General features: G+C 43.1%; 1 protein-coding gene across 1 annotated transcript in view; it reads left to right on the top strand.

Annotated features, from left to right (window-relative positions):
* Window positions 1-20,690, top strand: part of LOC311129045 (voltage-dependent calcium channel subunit alpha-2/delta-1-like) — a 193,801-nt gene that overhangs the window by 165,932 nt on the left and 7,179 nt on the right. The window contains exons 23-36 of the mRNA XM_084161304.1: window positions 5,761-5,821; window positions 6,426-6,523; window positions 9,541-9,622; window positions 10,070-10,132; window positions 10,416-10,531; window positions 10,611-10,682; window positions 10,979-11,046; window positions 11,129-11,167; window positions 11,357-11,428; window positions 13,560-13,715; window positions 15,296-15,348; window positions 15,740-15,795; window positions 16,214-16,337; window positions 20,440-20,552. Coding sequence (XP_084017430.1) covers window positions 5,761-5,821; window positions 6,426-6,523; window positions 9,541-9,622; window positions 10,070-10,132; window positions 10,416-10,531; window positions 10,611-10,682; window positions 10,979-11,046; window positions 11,129-11,167; window positions 11,357-11,428; window positions 13,560-13,715; window positions 15,296-15,348; window positions 15,740-15,795; window positions 16,214-16,337; window positions 20,440-20,552 — 1,173 coding nt within the window. The remainder of the gene's footprint in view (window positions 1-5,760; window positions 5,822-6,425; window positions 6,524-9,540; window positions 9,623-10,069; window positions 10,133-10,415; window positions 10,532-10,610; window positions 10,683-10,978; window positions 11,047-11,128; window positions 11,168-11,356; window positions 11,429-13,559; window positions 13,716-15,295; window positions 15,349-15,739; window positions 15,796-16,213; window positions 16,338-20,439; window positions 20,553-20,690) is intronic.

Here is a 20,690-nt window from a genome sequence, read left to right as displayed (position 1 = left end):
TACAGCTCCTCAGTTGTGGTCCTCTTCAGAGTTTAGTTTCCAGACAAGGCGACAACCAGGGGATCAGACCCAGGAAGGTCCCCTTCCTTTGACACATGTACTAAACTCATCAGTCCATTTACACCGGCGTGTATGTTTCCAATGGCTCCACTTATTTCCACATGTGTTCGAACTCCCCTCTCATGTTCCCTTCAAGCTGTGAGTTTGCCAGTAGTCAAATCTGTCATTGTGTGTTGTTAGTCAGTCATTGTGTTAGGATGATGGGTCTTCCATAGGAAGGTCTCTGTTTCTGTCTGTGTAGTCTGGTTTATTCCCCTCTCCACACTCAACTGTCCCTTGCCACTGGGGATACACATACAGTGCATGCACACATACACACACACACACATACACACATACATATACACACACACACACACACACACAGAGATCTTCTCTGGGAAGTTCGGTTTGTCTGGGTACCTCCTGTGGGTCTGTTCCACAAGTGCAAACACACACACACACACACACACACACACACACACACACACACACACACACACACACACACACACACACAACATGTCTTACTTTACTACCAGTCAGTCCCTTAGCTGATTGGGATGGTCCCTGAGTTGATCATCTGTTTTCTGCAGTAAAACGGGAAACCCATTTCTCATACATCCTGTTCAAGCTGCAATGTTCTTATTCAACACTCAGAGGGTTGAATAGAATATTGTGTGACCCTGTTTGATTATTTCCTGTCCCCTTCGCTCCTTCCTCTCCTCTCCTCTCCTGCTGACCTTCTCACCCCTGTCTTCTCCGTGTGTTGGAACCCCCTCCAGTGGAATTGGGCAAGTATTCTCCTCCTCTACCTTACCTCACACCTTCCCTGTCCTCCTGCGCTAACGCCTGTAGCATGACGAACTACAGTACCCATAATGCTCTGTTTTATCTTAGTGAAGACGTTCCTGGAGCTAACAATTGTGTCCCATCTACTTACCAATACAACCCTCTTCCTATGGGCACACTGTCTATCTCTCTTCAACATTAGATTTGCAACTTTTCTGTTTACACTAACCTTGATGTGGTGTGGCCAAAGCCACATTCCTGCTTCATGTGTACAGTAAGTGCAGCTATTAGCATACCGTAAATACCGTAGTATATACAGTGGAGGAAAAAAGTATTTAGTCAGCCACCAATTGTGCATGTTCTCCCACTTAAAAAGATGAGAGAGGCCTGTAATTTTCATCATAGGCACACGTCAACTATGACAGACAAAATGAGGAAAAAAAATCCAGAAGATCACATTGTAGGATTTTTAATGAATGTTTTGTCACGCCCTGGCTCTGGGGACTCTTATATGTTGAGCCAGGGTGTGTAGGGTCTATGTTTTGTGTTCTATGTTCAGTTTCTAGTTCATTTGTTTTCTAGGTTGGCCGGGGTGGTTCTCAATCAGAGGCAACGAGAATCAGCTGTTGCTTGTTGTCTCTGATTGGGAACCATACTTAGGCAGCCTGTTGTGCACTTGTGTTTGGTGGGATCTTGTTCCGTGTAGGTTTGTGTTATTGACCGAGGACTTCACGTATCGTTTTGTTATTTTGTTGTTGTATTGTGTCGTGTTGCTAAGTACTATTAAAGTATGTACTCATATCACGCTGCGCCTTGGTCCGTTGTGTATGACGATCGTGACATTTATTTGCAAATTATGGTGGAAAATAAGTATTTGGTCAAAAACAAAAGTTTCTCAATACTTTGTTATATACCCTTTGTTGGCAATGACACAGGTCAAACGTTTTCTGTAAGTCTTCACAAGGTTTTCACACACTGTTGCTGGTATTTTGGCCTATTCCTCCATGCAGATCCCCTCTAGAGCAGTGATGTTTTGGGGCTGTCGCTGGGCAACACAGACTTTCAACTCCCTCCAAAGATTTTCTATGGGGTTGAGATCTGGAGACTGGCTAGGCCACTCCAGGACCTTGAAATGCTTCTTACGAAGCCACTCCTTCGTTGCCCGGGCGGTGTGTTTGGGATCATTGTCATGCTGAAAGACCCAGCCATGCTTCATCTTCAATGCCCTTGCTGATGGAAGGAGGTTTTCACTCAAAATCTCACGATACATGGCCCCATTCATTCTTTCCTTTACACGGATCAGTCGTCCTGGTCCCTTTGCAGAAAAACAGCCCCAAAGCATGATGTTTCCACCCCCATGCTTCACAGTAGGTATGGTGTTCTTTGGATGCAACTCAGCATTCTTTGTCCTCCAAACACGACGAGTTGAGTTTTTACCAAAAAGTTATATTTTGGTTTCATCTGACCATATGACATTCTCCCAATCCTCTTCTGGATCATCCAAATGCACTCTAGCAAACTTCAGACGGGCCTGGACATGTACTGGCTTAAGCAGGGGGACACGTCTGGCACTGCAGGATTTGAGTCCCTGGCGGCGTAGTGTGTTACTGATGGTAGGCTTTGTTACTTTGGTCCCAGCTCTCTGCAGGTCATTCACTAGGTCCCCCCGTGTGGTTCTGGGATTTTTGCTCACCGTTATTGTGATCATTTTGACCCCACGGGGTGAGATTTTGCGTGGACCCCCAGATCGAGGGAGATTATCAGTGGTCTTGTATGTCTTCCATTTCCTAATAATTGCTCCCACAGTTGATTTCTTCAAACCAAGCTGCTTACCTATTGCATATTAAGTCTTCCCAGCCTGGTGCAGGTCTACAATTTTGTTTCTGGTGTCCTTTGACAGCTCTTTGGTCTTGGCCATAGTGGAGTTTGGAGTGTGACTGTTTGAGGTTGTGGACAGGTGTCTTTTATACTGATAACAAGTTCAAACAGGTGCCATTAATACAGGTAACGAGTGGAGGACAGAGGAGCCTCTTAAAGAACAAGTTACAGGTCTGTGAGAGCCAGAAATCTTGATTGTTTGTAGGTGACCAAATACTTATTTTCCACCATAATTTGCAAATAAATTCATAAAAAATCCTACAATGTGATTTTCTGGAAAAAAAATTCTCTATTTGTCTGTCATAGTTGACGTGTACCTATGATGAAAATTACAGGCCTCTCATCTTTTTAAGTGGGAGAACTTGCACAATTGGTGGCTGACTAAATACTTTTTCCCCCACTGTAGGCAAACAACATGCTGTCTACTGGTATTAAGGTAATGAAGGTAATTCTTGCAGGAACACTGTACCACTCAGAGGGGGGTTTGTGGTGTAGATGTCTCCCTCACTTCCTCCAGAGAGAAAGTCTAGATCTGTCTCTAGATCTGTCTCTGGATCTGTCTCTTTACACTACACAAGTATCTCTCCTGGACCTAGATTATGTCGTCAAAGTAGTGTAGTGTAAAGAGGCCCATGGAATGATGTGATATACAAGAATCTGAGTCATGTAGATAGGGGTCTGATAACTGATTTAGATAATGTTTGATCACACTGATTCAGTCCCTAGTCTGCCCACACACAAGGAGAGCCTTGCATGCGATGCTGCTGCCCCATAGGGAGTGTGTGTATGAGTGTGTGTTTTCACAAGCCTCTGTATGCATGTTGTTTATCCAACCTGCCCCAATGGCACTCAGATGTGGCTTTGGCACTAACCCTCTAGAGTCTAGCTAGCAGGAAGGACAGAGGGGAGGATGTTTGCATTATTTTAAGGTGAACCCATAAAAGAGAAAGCGATGAGTGTTTGCACAACACATGACTGGATGGTTTCTCCCTTTTTTAGTTTCTCTTATTTAATCATTCTGAGGTTTACAGCCTCGTAAAATAGTCTTAATGAAAGACAGAAACCACCTCGTCCCCACAGAGCATCACCCCTCTCTGTCTCTGTCTCTCTGTCTCTCTCTGTCTCTCTTTCTCTGTCTCTGTCTCTGTCTCTGTCTGTCTGCCTCTCTCTCTCTCTCTCTCTCTCGCTCTTTCTCTCTCTCTATCATTCTCTCTCTTGCTCTCTGTTTCTGTCTATCTGTGTCTCTCTCTGTGTCTGTCTGTCTGTGTCACTCTCTCTCTCTGTGTCTCTCTCCTTTTGTGTGCACCAGAATCGTTTGCTATTGTCTCCCCTGTGTGTGGTTGTGTGTCTCATGTGGTCGCTGAGTCACATAGCACACTAATAGTCTACTTTTATTGAGAGAGTGGCCATTTGTTGTTTTATCTAAAACACATTTTGTTGTGGTAGGCTCCGTTTAAATTCAGCCAAAACACATTTGGTTGGGGTAGGCTCCGTTTAAATTCAGCCAAAACCAGAAGTGATTTGAAATTCCAATTCAAGAATAGAAAAATCGTTATTGACAATAATGATAATGATTAGATTTGTGATTTCAATTCACTTCCTGATTTCAAATCAAATCAAATGTTATTTGTCACATACACGTGTTTAGCAGATGTTATTGCAGATGTAGCGAAATGCTTGTGCTTCTACCAAAGACCTCACGTACTAGTCTGAAGTCTAACCCATGAGATACCGCACCACAATATAATAATAAGAGCCCATATTTTAAAGAATATCAAAGTAATATCCAAGCAATACAATAGGATTATGTTCCATGTTACCATGACGAATGTATCCTCTATTTCTTTCCATGGCATTGTCATATGAAAACATTACTCAAAACTAATAACCCCATGGATTCATCAATACCACTGTATTACAGTACAGAAAATACGATGCTAATGGTATTTGAAATCAATGCATTGAAAGCAATGCAATGTTATCGCTAAAATGCTCATTTTAAACCGCATTTAAGGCCTCTCGTTGCGTGCCTCTTGTAGCTTGATCTGCCAACATTTACATTTTGAGAATAAACCTTTTGATGGGAGTGCAATATTTTTATTCAAGGCCTCGCTCTGTGAATAAAATATATTGTTGACCTTTGACCCTTGTGGTTTTACCCAGTTTTTTTCTGTTTTCCTTCCCTCCTTCCTTCCCTCCTTCACCCATGGGGACGCATCTCTCTTTCACATACTCTCTCTGCCGGGATTTTGTCCACTCCAGGGGATGAGGGCAAGTATTTTCTTCTCCTCTTGTCTCTCTCCTCCTGTTCTAAGAGTCGTGTCTGTCTGCCATTTTTCCCAGCATTCATAGGAAAGTCATTCCCACGCCAAGGTTCCATGTTGCCCACACGACCTGATTTGCATCTGTTCATTAGAGATTGTCTCATTCTTTATTTTTCTCTTCTGTACACTGCTATGCTATCTGTAGATTTTCTAGGCCAAGTTCTAGTCACAGTCAACTAAGTATACCCCCTTTACATACAGTATATTTCCTGTATTGTCTTCTATGCTACCAAACCTAGTCTTTACCATAATATTTACCACCTTTAAGATACAAACTTATAAGAACCAAGCTCCTTGAGTGGAGGGGGTGATATGGTCACCCTGTGACGATGGACAGAGGAATGTTTACCCCCACCACCACCACCCCTTTAAAATGCTTTAAAATGAGGAGTTGACAGACAACACTTAACTTACATTCATCAAAGCTGTATCTCTCTATCAGACATGGAGTCATGTGTCTATACAAACTGTGGACCGTCTATGACTGGGGATTGTCTTTATGATGTCTGAATCATCATGGCCCATCAGTTGACAGTCTACTATTACAGTCAACAGAAGTAATTTGATCCATCAGCCAGAAATCTCATCAGCATCTGTATCAATCAATGGTCATCATGTTAAATTGACATTAATTATGTGTGATACTCTTCTTCCGGTTCCAAGGTCTGTGCATATGAATGGCACAGAGAGATGTTTGTTGAACTCACAGCTTTCTTCTCTTCAACAGTCTCTGAAAGCCTGCAGGAAGACAAGTTTGAGGAGTATGGATACACTCTCATTGCACCAAGGTAAGAAGATTGACCGTTATTTTTTTGAAAGGTTTATATACATGTAACTGCCAGAATAAAGGAAACACTTGAATAAATGAGGGATAACAAAGTATATTGAAAGCAGGTTCTTCCACACAGGTGTGGTTCCTGAGTTAATTAACATCCCATCATGCTTAGGATCATGTATAAAAAATACTGGGCAGGCCATTATTTTGGCTACCATGGCTATGCCCCCATAGGATGACAATGCCCCCATCTACAGGGCACGAGTGGTCACTGAATGGTTTAATGAGCATGAAAACGATGTAAACCATATGCCATGGTCGTCTCAGTCATCAGATCTCAACCCAATTGAACACTTATCTGAGATTCTGGAGGGGCGCCTGAGACAGATTTTTCCACCATCAACAAAACACCAAATTATGGAATTTCTCATGGAAGAATGGTGTCGCATCCCTCCAATAGAGTTCCAGACACTTGTAGAATCTATGCCAAGGTGCATTGAAGCTGTTCTGGCTCGTGGTGGCTCAACGCCCTATTAAGACACTTTATTTTGGTGTTTCCATTATTTGGGCAGTTACCTGTACATATAAATTGGTGTTTCCATTATTTTATCCCATAGGGAGTACTGTAAGGATCTGAAGCCGTCTAAAAACAACACAGAGTTCCTGATGGACTTCAACGAGTACATCGACAGGAAGACTCCCAACGATCCACTGTGTGAGTAGCTAAGACCAGGGACAACCAAACACCTTCCCAGGGTTTCTCCCTTCTAACAAAGAGTAGCTAAGACCAGGGACAACCAAACACCTTCCCTGGGTTTCTCCTTTCCAGCAAAGAGTAGCTAAGACCAGGGACAACCAAACGCCTTCCCTGGGTTTCTCCTTTCCAGCAAAGAGTAGCTAAGACCAGGGACAACCAGACACCTCCCCTGGGTTTCTCCTTTCCAGCAAAGAGTAGCTAACACCAGGGACAACTAAACACCTTTCCTGTGTTCCCTCTTCCAACCACTAACCAACCACCATCCCTGGGTTAACCTCTTACAACACTCACTACTCAGAACTGGTGGTGAATAGATTGAGACATCAGTTACATTTTTACATTATTATTTTTTAACATACACATTACCCTTAATGAAGCACTCTGAAATATGTTTTCTGATGATCCTTTAATAATCATAAATTAGGCTCAAAAAGTTACGCAAACATTTCGGTGGTTAGACCATTGTTCAGTGGGCACTAGAATAACATGGGTCTTGGACAGTATTGATGTCTTCATAGGAGAGCCAACTGAACCTGTTCCCTGGGGTGTCTATAGTCAACCATAGGTCTGGATGTCTGGAGTGACTGCTAGGTGCTATGCAGTGCACTGTATACAGAAGAAAGACAGTCAGGTCTCTCCGTCTGAATAACCCCTCCCTCCTCGTGTTGGCCTGTTTGAGCCTAACTCTAAAAGTCTGACCATCACACGCCTCAGGGCACGTGTTAGATGCCTCGGCTTTGCCGCAACACACACACACACACTCCGCCAAGTAATATACCCCCACACACCCCACCTACTGGTCCAATTACTGTGTGTTTGTGAGAAAGACCAGAACCCGTCAAGGTGAGAGCGCGAGCGGAGCAATAAAAAGGGCCAAATCAGGCCTGCACGCCGGAGCTTTCAGACTGATGGAGACTCTGTCTCCGACATCTGACCAATGCATTAGCAACACATCACTCTCTGATATACTAGTAGACGTTAATTACTCGCCCCAGTCCTTTCTTTTCCCTCTCAAGTGTTTCCTGGAAATGTAGCGATGTCGCTCAAAAGTCATGTTTATTGGTCTGATGTGTTGGTTTGAAAAGTGATACTCCACCATCTCAATTGGAAAGATACTCAGTCCTTTCTTTTTCTCTTTCAAGTTTGTCTTAGAAATGTAGCGATGTCTCTCAAAAGTAACGTTTATAGGCCTGATGTGTAGGCTAGTCTGATTATTAGGTTTGAAAAAGTCACTTCAAACACTTTAAACACTCAATTGGAAATACCCCTGTAATAAATAAAACAAAGCCCCCAATTGGGGTATTAGTTCCCTTAATTCTCTATTTCTGCTTGGGAGATTGGTGGGTGTTCTCTGCAGGACTATGGAACGCTGTGTATACAGGCCTTGTGGGATGATTGGCATGGGTGAGGAGTCGGACATTACATGCTTTACTTGTTTAAGCCACTGCAGTGGCGGTGAAGTACATTAGAATTCCTGACCTGCCTTCAATCAGAAGACCCTAATGAAAACCACTGGGGCAGGTGGAGGGAACGGAGGGGGGATGGAATAAAGTGTTACACCAGCTGTTTTCTCTGATGTGTGTGTGGTGTGTCGTAAATGGAAGGTTACCGCGTCTCAACGTTAATGGACTGGAGCGGCCACGGCAACAGGTTCAAAGTGCGGCGCGCAACAGAAAAAAGGGTCCCCCTTTGATCGGGTAGTAGTCTGTGTTCAGTTGGGTGCGTTTGCGTTGTATTGGTCAGGTCGGACGTCTCGGAAATGACTTGGTACATTCCCCCAAACACACTCTGCACACTCCAAGTGCACTTCTTTATTAAGTACTAGTTAATGACTTTACCTCATAATAATATGGTGGAGATTCAGAGACTGTGCTTGTTCTGCTATCATGACTCTACCAAGCTTTTGATGACAGCATTGGAGTGCATGACCTTACACACTACTTGGAAAACAACTTGGGAATGTGTTTTCCCACTATACTCCTTCTATCGATCATCTGATCAATCATCTCCCCATCATCTGATCCATCATCTGATCCATCATCTGATCCATCATCTCCGCATCTCTGTCTTTATTTTATCCCTCTCTCTACCTCCCTCTCTCTCTCGCTCTCTTTCTCCCATTACTCTCTCTGTCGCCATCTCTCGCTACCTCTCTCATCTCTACCTCCCTCTCTCTCTCGCTCTCTTTCTCCCATTACTCTCTCTGTCGCCATCTCTCTCATCTCTACCTCCCTCTCTCTCTCGCTCTCTTTCTCCCATTACTCTCTCTGTCGCCATCTCTCTCTACCTCTCTCATCTCTACCTCCCTCGCTCTTTCTCCCATTACTCTCTCTGTCACCATCTCTCTCTACCTTTCTCATCTCTACCTCCCTCACTCACGCTCTATCTACCTTCCTCTTCCTTCCCTCCATCCCCCTCTCTCATCGATCCTACTATTATAGAGATTGAGTCACAGCTTTCTGACTCACAGTAGGCCTCATCTCTTGGTCACCATCTCAAAAATCAAAGTCAGGTTCATGTTTATTGTCATGAGTCTTGCCCTGGAGGCAGAACTGAGCAATATCCTCTAGCTGGGCCAGCTGCAAAGTCTAAATCTTTGCTTTTTGGTCTTAATTTAAAGGTAGGCATTAGGGTTAGCAGTGTGGTTAGGGTTAGGTTTCAAATCTAATTTTATGGCTGTGCCAGCTAGTGACCACCCTGCAGAGATGCCCCCAGGGCAAGATTCATGACAATAAATTCCAACCTGCAGTCCAAAGACACTGCTCTTATTAAGATGACTCACTTTCGTGGCCACTGTCTGAAGGCCAAAGAATTGCCCCTGAGGGATCAATAAAGCTAAATTGAATTGAAAAATAATGAAGATCCTCTATACTGACAAAGATCAGATACTGATCACTCAGCAGACAGGTCAATGGGGTTCAACCTTCTGTTATTATTGAATCAAGCCCAAGTGACATTGGTTCCTTGTCTTTCAGGCAATGTGGATCTGGTGAACAGATTGTTGCTGGACGCTGGGATCACGTCAGACCTCGTCAAGCAGTGGAGAGATCATAGGCCGTGAGTCAACCAAACTATGCACATGAAAGCACACAATCCACACACAAAAGCACCATTCTTGTTTTAATAAATTTGATGAATCTAAAAGGTTGTGGTTTGTGAAAGTTTATTTCGACTAGCTATGAACACATAAACAAGGAAAAACAGATACACATTGTCAGCTTGCATGATTTAAACATACATTTTAGTGTCGTAACAAGATGCACTGCAGGACTGGATACTTTTGTGCCAGTGGAGGGGAGGACGGCTCATAATAATGGCTGGAACGGAGTAAATGGAATGGCATCAAACACATAGAAACCATGTGTTTGATGTATTTGATACCATCCCACTGATTCCGCTCCAGCCATTGCCACGAGCCCGTCCTCCCCAATTAAGGTGCCACCAACTTCTTGTGTTTTGTACACACATTGATTTGTTGTTGTTATTTTTTCCTATTCCTTTCAGAAATGGAGTCCTGGCCAGATTTGTGGCCACTGATGGAGGAATCACTCGCATTTATCCCAAAAGGTATGCCTATCTCTCCTTTTCTCTCTCTCAGCTCTCTTTCTCACTCTCACTCTCTCAGCTCTCTCAGGTCTCTCCCTTGCTCTCAGCTCTCTCCCTCTCTCTCAGCTCTCTCTCTCTCTATCCATTGCTCTAATGACGATAACTACCTATAAAGCTTATTGTAGAGCAGTTAAACTTGATCAGTAATTTACATTCAGTATATTCTGTTCCATAGGAATGTTTGCTCACTTGATAAATATGTAGTATTAATGTTGATGCAGCTGAGCATGGGTGTGTTTTTCAGTGCTGGACTAGACTGGACAGAGGACCCAGAGACGTACAAGTCAAGCTTCTATAAGAGGAGTCTGGACAATGACATCTACATCTTCACACCCACACCCTACCAGGAGGACACCAACAGTAAGTCAATGGAGTGTGTGTGTGTGTGTGTGTGTCTGTCTGTCCTAACTGACCCCTTCTGTTCCCTCTCTTGTCTCAGTGACTGAGGACTCAGTCCTGGTGAGCAGAGCAGTGAATCTGGACATTGATGGAGTCAGACTCAAACCAGCAGGTAAGGACTCAACACACCAGGTTTGTGTTCAATTAGGCACACAACCATACATTTATTTTAAACATTTGCAACAGAAACCATAAACATAATGTCCACGTAGTCCCTTACTGTTTCAGTCAGTTTTCTACTGGTTGGTGCCTAATGAACAGAACCCAGACAATGTCAGGAGGTCTTCTTTGACTTCTAGTCAGACTGGCATTGACTTGTTTCTGTCCAGTGCATAATTGAACAGAAAAGTTGTGGTGGGTGTTTAGTTCAGAACTGTAATGTCGTGGTGGTTCTGTGGTTGATTGCAGTTGTGGGAGTGAAACTGGACATCAATACCTGGATGACCAACTTCATCAATGCTACTCTGAAGATGAACGTAAGTAGATTTACATTATTTCATAATGACTCTTTAATAACTCTTTGTGTCTGAAATTAAAACTGTTTCCTGTCTCCTACAGTGTAAGGACGAGATCTGTGGTTGTCAGAGGAATGATGAGGTAAGATCATTTGATTGATTATACAACTATGTTAAATATTATTATTTGATTGGCGATAGAATTTTAAGACAAATACAACTATTAAATTAAGATGACTTAATTGAGCATGCAAATAATTATTGAGAATTATCAAATTCTACCTCCCCCTACATGATGATGGTTTATCCCGTTATCTCTGTATGATTCCAGCATGTGGACTGTGTCATCCTGGATGATGGGGGATTCCTGGTCATGGCCAATCGGGATGAATACATCAGTCAGGTGAGTCGCTCTCATCCTACTCTTATTCCATTGATATGACCTTGTTCAGCCCTACCCAACCCATAGTCAACACTCAAATCAACCTGACCCTGACTAAGTTTACCCAACATGTCCCAACCTTATACAACCTAACCCCATGTGCACTTCAACCCACTCAAACCATATCTGAACCTAACTTCACCTAATCCCGCCCCCCCCCCCCCCCCCCCACACACACACACACACACACATACTACACCCAGTGTGGGCCCCTCACTCTACCACTTGAATAAATGTTTTTCATGCAGACCAGGCTGCAGGCCCCAATCAGAGTGTGTGCTTGATAAATCAGTCCCCTTTAGATGTTTGGCAGGAGCACTAAAAAACGAGGGTTCCCTTGTTTGGAGAAGGCCGCTCAACCTTAAATCATGTTTCCTACAGGAGGTAAGGCTCTCCCTCTCCAGGGGGTCCTGGCGGGTCCCAGCCGACAGATCTGTGACTGTTAATTCATTATTTGTGTTATTCCACAGGGAAAGGAGAGACAGGTTTTTATAGAAGCATTGATTTATATTTCCTTTGGACAGACGTGGTGAGCCATAACCGACTCTTTCTCCGAATCTTGGGGTTTCAGGGTCCAAAATTAGGGGAGCGGTGTGATTTTGGGGTCGTTCACCGCGACCCTGCATAGCGGAAGAGGAAAGCATTTTTTTGGTTCTCGCATACACACACACACACAAACTCACACTATCACACACACTCACTCTGACGTACGCACATACACATGCACACACACACGCACACACACACGCACACACACATACAATGCTATCACACCGAAGGGATGTCTAGACGTGCCGTGACCACTTCCTTCATATTAATTTAGGATGCCTGGTAGACTGTGTTAATTTGATTAAACTGAATCCCACTGCTACATATCAGCTGGGTGAGCCAGGAGTGATTTACTGACTGTGTGGGATTGTGTGCGTGCGCGGGATTGCGTGTGTTCATGTGTGCGTGTGTTTTAAAAATGTGTGTGTGTGTCCGAGCACTCATGAGAGCTGAGATGACTTCACCAAGATTAAAACGTTTGGGTTTTTATCTCCTAAAAAAAAAGGAAAATGCTAAGGAAATCCTTAAAATATTACAACGTGATTTTTTGAAATGCTGAGCCACACTAGCCTATCAGAGGGGAGCATTTCTGGACTGGTCAGTCCTGGACAGGATTTTTACTCAAATCACCTGGGTTATACACTGAGTGTACAAAACATTAGGAACACCTGCTCTTTCCATGACATAGACTGACCAGGTGAATCCAGGTGAAAGCTATGATCCCTTATTGATGTCACTTGTTAAATCCACTTCAATCAGTGTAGATGAAGGGGAGGAGACAGGTTAAATGTGTACCATTCAGAGGGTGAATGTGCAAGACAAAATATTTAAGTGCCTTTGAATGGGGTATGGTAGTAGGTGCCATGCGCACCGATTTGAGTGTGTCAAGAACTGCAACGCTACTGAGTTTTTCACGCTCAACAGTTTCCCGTGTGTATCAAGAATGATGGTCCAACACCCAAAGGACATCCAGCTAACTTGACACAACTGTGGGAAGCATTGGAGTCAACATGGGCCAGCATCCCTGTGGAATGCTTTCGACACCTTATAGTGTGCACGAGGCTGTTCTGAGGGCAAAAGGGGGTGCAACTCAAAATTAGGAAGTTGTTCTTAATGTTTTGTACACTCAGTGTATATCTGTCAATTATAAAGACTGGCAGGTATTCTAGTGGTTAGAGCTTTGGGACAGTAACCAAAAGGTGGCTGGTTCAAATACCCGAACCAACACGGTGAAAAACCTGTCGATGTGCAAGGCACGTAACCTTAATTTGCCCCCGGGGCAACGTACCACTGTGGCTGACCCTGTAGAACAACACATTTCACTGCACCTATCCGGTTTATTTTTATTTATTTTTATACTGTCTATCAATTTTTATATGGCACTGGGAACTCACAGATGTGTGTGTGTGTTGTGTGTGTGTGCGTCCAATGTATCTGCGTAAATCTGTGTTTGTCTGTGTGTTCATGTGCATATGTCTGTTCTGCGTCCATGTGCACTTACATGTGCATTGTGCTTGCACAACTCCCCCCCCCCCTCCCCCAGATCGGCCAGTTCTTCGGGATGATCGACCCTATCCTCATGGTCAACCTGGTCAACATGTCTCTGTTCACGCTCAACAAGACGTACGACTACCAGTCGGTCTGCGACCCCAAGAGGGAGAGCAAGGGGTCCGCGGCGGGCCTGCGCTCAGTCTACGTGGTGAGTTACATAAGCCAGAGACACACACACACACACACACACACACACACACCGTCACCAGAGGACCATAAATAACCATAAATACAGATTAGACGGACACCAGGGGAAACGCGGGGTAACAAGTAAGAGCAGTTTGAACAGTTAAAGTCAGAGTAATGTCTTTGGGTAACACTTGGAGTGCAATAAGCGTTTGGGAGCTCTAAGACTATTTTGAAGCTGTTGTATATGGGATCTTAAAGGGGTAGTTCACTTTGTGAATAACAAGCGATATAATTGTATTTTAAAGGGATGGTTCACTCTAAAATCAAAACTTGTCAGATGTTTTTAGACGTCAAACGTAGTCTAAGATCAAGGTGATATGTCTCAAGCCATTTGTTGTGTAGATCGGGCTATTTGATAAGGTGATAAATCCATGTCTAAAGCCATTTGTTGTGTAGATCGGGCTATTTGATAAGGTGATAAGTCCATGTCTAAAGCCATTTGTTGTGTAGATCTGGCTATTTGCCTCAAACTAATGGGAAAGATGTGCACAATCTAATTTAAGGTATATACAGATGTACTATCTTAATTTGACCAGTTTCTTGCAGCAGGAAAATAATTCTGCATCAACAGGAAATGTGCATTTTTATGTGGATTATAATGAATGGTCATTTTTGTAGTGGTTGATACTTTTTTCATTAGGGCAAATCAAGTCTGAAATGTTAAAGTAGAAATTACTAACTTTAGAAGCCTTTATAAACCTTGAATACACTACAAGTTTTCATTTCCTACTGCACTGGAAAATTCTCTGCAACAAAATATTGATCAAATTAAGGTAGCACATCTATAGCTGGATCTACCCAACCAACATTACACCACTTTTGTGGTCTGTAAACTTCTGACAAACATCAATTTTGGAGTGAACTATCACTTTAATTTAAAGTAATTTACAGAACGATTTAGGTCAATGTAGATTTTATCATACATTTGTATCAATTAACACACAGAATCTTTGTAGACTTTATTCTACATTTTCATCGTTACTCACAAATAGATTTTGACTACAAATGTAGATCAAAGATATAGCTGTTGATGACAAATGTAGATAATAGCTTTTGATATGACTTTGATATGACTTTTAACATGGTTAGTTAGCTCCCCTTGATGACTAAACTCTATCAACATGGAAAGAATGGACACAGGCCTGAGTCACTAGACCAGAGCATTGCATGCTAATCATAATCAAAACAACATGGCTGTTCTTTCATTCAAACCACAACCTGCTTGTTGTTCCTTTTCACTTTGTAGATTTACACTAGCATCTGTTGTGGTGGGCTCTGTGCTAATTCCCTCCCAAAATCTTGTCTGGATCGGAGTCGGTGTCCGCGAACTTGGCAAATGCCTCGGCTCGAGTCTTGCTTTGCCAGCACAATCAGGATGTTTAGATAAGGTTTAAGCCCAGGTTCAAAATGTGCGGTTTTAAATGGAATGTTTAGTTATTGGGAGATGTTTAGATTACCTGAAGTTACGCTTGGCTTTCACCTTGTGAAAATATGTTTTTTAATGTGTTTTGTAATACCCAACCTTTTTGTCCCTTGCAGCCCACCATAGCAGACATTTTGAACGTTGGATGGTTAGCATCAGCAGCAGCCTGGTGAGACCCAACTCTTGGTTCTTTAACACTGTTCCCAGTGCAGATGTAAAGATACACAGATTCTACAGGTCCCAGAGCAGTTGTAATCACACTTTGTTTACACTAGCTCGCCTTCTGTCCTGATTTCATTAGCTGTGTGTCTTACGTTATGTCCAATAAAATTATTCAGGATTAACTTTGTTTACAGGGAGGCTAATGCATTGTCATATTTTTCCACATGAAGGCTTTTTGATTATGAAATTTAAGCCAATAAACTCACCATCTGAATTAAAATCTGTAAGAAATGTGGGTTGTGATGGTATGTGAGTATTTATTCTGTCACGGACAGAAGATTTGTTGAATGTTCTGTCAAGAGGTACCCATTAATCATTTGTGTACTTTGATTCCCTAGGTCGATACTACAACAGTTGTTGGTTAGCATAACGTTCCCTAGTTTCCTGCACGCAGGTAAGATTCCCAACTCTTCTGAGACATTTTTAAAAATTAGGTTTTTAAGTATGATCTGATTAAAAATTACGTTGTAATAAAATGCCCTTTTCTATTTAGCATGACGGGCCCTTAATAAAAAGTATTGGCGTTGTTGTTATGAAAGTAATTATGGTATTCTCAGAGCATGGCAAGTTATTCATCAAGCAATGATGAGCTATGCCAGGAATATTAATTGAGAAATAATAATGTTTAAATGTAGATGGATGTATGTATGTTTTGGCTACCAGGGCAACTGAACAGTAATTTGTCTTCTCAGACCTTGAGAATGTACAGAGTGTGTTCTATGGACATAACCCATGACAATGTGTGTTTGTGTGTTTGCATGTGTGGTGTGTGCGTGTGTTCTATTTGTGTGTGTGTGCTGTGTGTTCCACAGCGGACACCGATGACGAAATACCTGACATGTCCAAGGAGAGCTGTATCACGGAGCAGACTCAATACTTCTATGACAACGACGAAAAGTCCTTCAGAGGAACGCTAGACTGTGAAAACTGCTCCAGGTGAGAGCTGTCAGTCACTGCAACCTACTTTACACATTCCAGGGTCATTTGTAGTAGGGATAAAATATTTTGAAATTTGTAGGCACTACCTAAACTTGTCCAATAACAACATAGAATTCCATTTTCCATTGCAAAATGTTTTGATATGGCGTACCCAGCTGAACATAACCTTGGTAAAATCTCATCAACAATGTTCCCTCTAGGCTGCGCACGAGATTGAACTTCACTCAACATTCTAGTTTTCCCTTTTAGTTAACACTATCAATGTTTCCCTCTGTGGGAATTGTGATCAAATCAACGCAATATTAGCCACTTTCAATGTAACATACTGAAACAAAACTAACTATGCAAGAGATTTTCTTGTAGGAAGTGCGCATTGGAGTAGGATTCTATTGCATTGACAGGCACGACTCAGGCCCATACTCCACACTCTATTCTATGGTGCGGCATAACTAATCAGAGCTGCAGTAGGCCTATGTGCAAATAGACCATTGCCATATATGGATCTGTGCCATTCACTTTCAACTGGACTGTATTTACAGCATGAGTGGTCGCGAGTAGATGCGCTTGTTTTGAGAACAAAGCGAGAGCTGCATGTAGCCACGTTTGCACAGTTGTTCATATTCCTACAAGAGCACAAAACGTTTGCATTTCTAGCCATTTTTGAAAAGCAAGTCAGGTAAAGAGCTTTTTATTTTCTTAAAGGGGCAGTGTTGTATTTTGAGAAGGTCTTGAATAAGCTAAGAAGCCAATAGGCAGAGGGTAGCATAATTTGTTTGATTCTCTGTAATAATGGTATGGGAATCAAACAACACATTTTCAGTCACCTCCTTGTTTGAAGGACAAGTGGATAAACAGGTTAATGTCAAGTCCTGCATGTTTTTTTCCAAAGGTCTCATGGAATGTAGGCCTACATTGAACACCACACATTGGCTGCTACTGTAGGCTGAATCATAGAACAGCTATTTCAATGTTAAAATGTTATGGGATGCATTTTCTCCATTGTTTTTGATGGTAGGCCACTCTGATAGGCCTACATTATTATCAAATAGCCACAGGAGCCTACTTGGCCACTGTTATAACTGTAACTTAAAGCGGGTACAGCCTCAGTGTTCACAGTAAACACGCACCAGAAGTTGCACAGAAAGTTTGCGCTGAGCAGACCTGAAATTTGCTCAGTGCCGAAATAAATTTGAGGGATCATTGCTCATCACACTTATTATATATGAACCCACCAAGAGCCAAGTACAACTCTACCTCAATAGAAGGAATTATTATATGTGGCTCAGAGGGGAAAGGCTGAGGCACTGGCTTATTGCTATCAGACCTGCTCTAAACCAGCTGTGCAGATTCAAGACAGTGGAATGTGCTTGACCCACATTACCTCTGACAGTTCAGTTCCAATAACAGGGCATAGGATCCTATCTAAAGATGTTGCTGCCATACAATTGGTTTTAATGACTGTGGATACATCTGAAATGGCAATGTGGTAGTGCACTACTTTTGGCCAGGCTGGAAGGCACAATGGTCCCTCAATTGAAAACAAGCACCTTCATTCCCTCCTCCCCACCATATAACTATGTCACTGAGACTACAAACAACCTCTTCACACAGGTTGTGTGCGATTTCATTAAAAAGTGCTCTTGTTATATAGTCTTGGTGTGCTCTGCTAGTGCTGCTAGTGCTGCTAGTGCATTGCACTCAACCAAATAAAACCGGCAACTCAAATGACAAAATGGAGTCCCCTGGGCCGAGGAGGTAGTAAACTCCATATGCCTTAAAGGTGAGGTAGAGTCACCATGCTGCAAGGCAGACCACCATCTTGGCGGTGCGTTTGCTGTTTTAAGGCCCCCTCGTGCTGTCTAATGGGGTGCCTGCCGCACTGTGTTGCTGTGCATTAGCTTTGCACACGTCGCCATTTAACGACCACCATAAAGAAGGTCAATTTTTGTCTAAATTCAAAACTGCCGGCGCGTGTTTCCGCTATGGTCTGCTATGGTCTGAGGCCGGTGTAATTTAGGACTAGAGCTTGGACCATACAGTGGGGAGAACAAGTATTTGATACACTGCCGATTTTGCAGGTTTTCCTACTTACAAAGCATGTAGAGGTCTGTAATTTTTATCATAGGTACACCTCAACTGTAAGAGACGGACTCTAAAACAAAAATCCAGAAAATCACATTGTATGATTTTTAAGTAATTAATTTGCATTTTATTGCATGACATAAGTATTTGATACATCAGAAAAGCATAACTTAATATTTGGTACAGAAACCTTTGTTTGCAATTACAGAGATCATACGTTTCCTGTAGGTCTTGACCAGGTTTGCACACACTTCAGCAGGGATTTTGGCCCACTCCTCCATGCAGACCTTCTCCAGATCCTTCAGGTTTCGGGGCTGTCGCTGGGCAATACAGACTTTCAGCTCCCTCCAAAGATGTTCCATTGGGTTCAGGTCTGGAGACTGGCTAGGCCACTCCAGGACCTTGAGATGCTTCTTACGGAGCCACTCCTTAGTTGCCCTGGCTGTGTGTTTTGGGTCGTTGTCATGCTGGAAGACCCAGCCACGACCCATCTTAAATGCTCTTACTGAGGGAAGGAGGTTGTTGGCCAAGATCTCGCGATACATGGCCCCATCCATCCTCCCCTCAATACGGTGCAGTCGTCCTGTCCCCTTTGCAGAAAAGCATCCCCAAAGAATGATGTTTCCATCTCCATGCTTCACGGTTGGGATGGTGTTGTTGGGGTTGTACTCATCCTTCTTCTTCCTCCAAACACGGCGAGTGGAGTTTAGACCAAAAAGCTCTATTTTTGTCTCATCAGACCACATGACCTTCTCCCATTCCGCCTCTGGATCATCCAGATGGTCATTGGCAAACTTCAGACGGGCCTGGACATGCACTGGCATGAGCAGGGGGACCTTGCGTGCGCTGCAGGTTTTTAATCCATGACGGCGTAGTGTATTACTAATGGTTTTCTTTGAGACTGTGGTCCCAGCTCTCTTCAGGTCATTGACCAGGTCCTGCCGTGTAGTTCTGGGCTGATCCCTCACCTTCCTCATGATCATTGATGCCCCATGAGGTGAGATCTTGCATGGAGCCCCAGACCGAGGGTGATTGACCGTCATCTTGAACTTCTTCCATTTTCTAATAATTGCGCCAACAGTTGTTGCCTTCTCACCAAGCTGCTTGCCTATTGTCCTGTAGCCCATCCTAGCCTTGTGCAGGTCTACAATGTTATCCCTGATGTCCTTACACAGCTCTCTGGTCTTGGCCATTGTGGAGAGGTTGGAGTCTGTTTGATTGTGTGTGTGGACAGGTGTCTTTTATACAGGTAACGAGTTTAAACAGGTGCAGTTAATACAGGTAATGAGTGGAGAACAGGAGGGCTTCTTAAAGAAAAACTAACAGGTCTGTGAGAGACAGAATTCTTACTGGTTGGTAGGTGATCAAATACTTATGTCGTGCAATAAAATGCAAATTAATTACTTAAAAATCATACAATGTGATTTTTGTTTTAGATTCCGTCTCTCACAGTTGAACTGTACCTATGATAGAAATTACAGACCTCTACATGCTTTGTAAGTAGGAAAACCTGCAAAATCAAATACTTGTTCTCCCCACTGTATATGCATGGTCCTCTGTAGCTCAATTGGTAGAGCATGGCGCTTGTAACGCCAGGGTAGTGGGTTCGATCCCCGGGACCACCCATATACGTAAAAATGTATGCGCACATGACTGTAAGTCGCTTTGGATAAAAGCGTTTGCTAAATGGCATATTATTATTATTATTATTATTATTATTATAAGCAGACAGTGTTGCCTGCACACCGACCCTTCAAGGTTGGATGTAGCTCATTTTTGGTAGGTAGACTCAACTCATTCAGACACTTATGTTTTCCTTGGAACATAAGGGTATTTCACTTGAAATATGAAATATAATTAGATTCCGGGAATCTTCCAACCGTGATTTCTGGAAAACATGTAAACATTAGGGAAAGTTTCAGGAATTTTGCAACCCTAGTATTGTAGTTCCCAGTCTTTCCCAATCCCAGACTGTCTCACAACGTCTCCTCTGTGTCTCGTCTCTGTCTCGATCCAGGATGTTCCATGCTGAGAAGCTGTGGAAGACCAACCTGGTGTTCGTCATCGCCGACGCCAAGCTCACCTGCATGTCATGTGACCCCAAGCCCTTAATACAGGCCGAGCAGCCTTGTATCCTTTAAACATATGGTCAATAGAGCACTAAAGTTTAGTATTCCTCTGTGGCTAAGTGAAGATTTGGGCATTTGGACGCAATAGACCTGTACTGACTGTCTCCTCTCTCTCTCTCCGTCTCCGTCTCTCTCTCTC

The sequence above is a fragment of the Coregonus lavaretus genome (genome assembly GCF_964263955.1).
Source record: "Coregonus lavaretus genome assembly, chromosome: 5".
Classification (NCBI taxonomy): domain Eukaryota; kingdom Metazoa; phylum Chordata; class Actinopteri; order Salmoniformes; family Salmonidae; genus Coregonus; species Coregonus lavaretus.
This window is presented reverse-complemented; position numbering and strand designations above follow the sequence as displayed.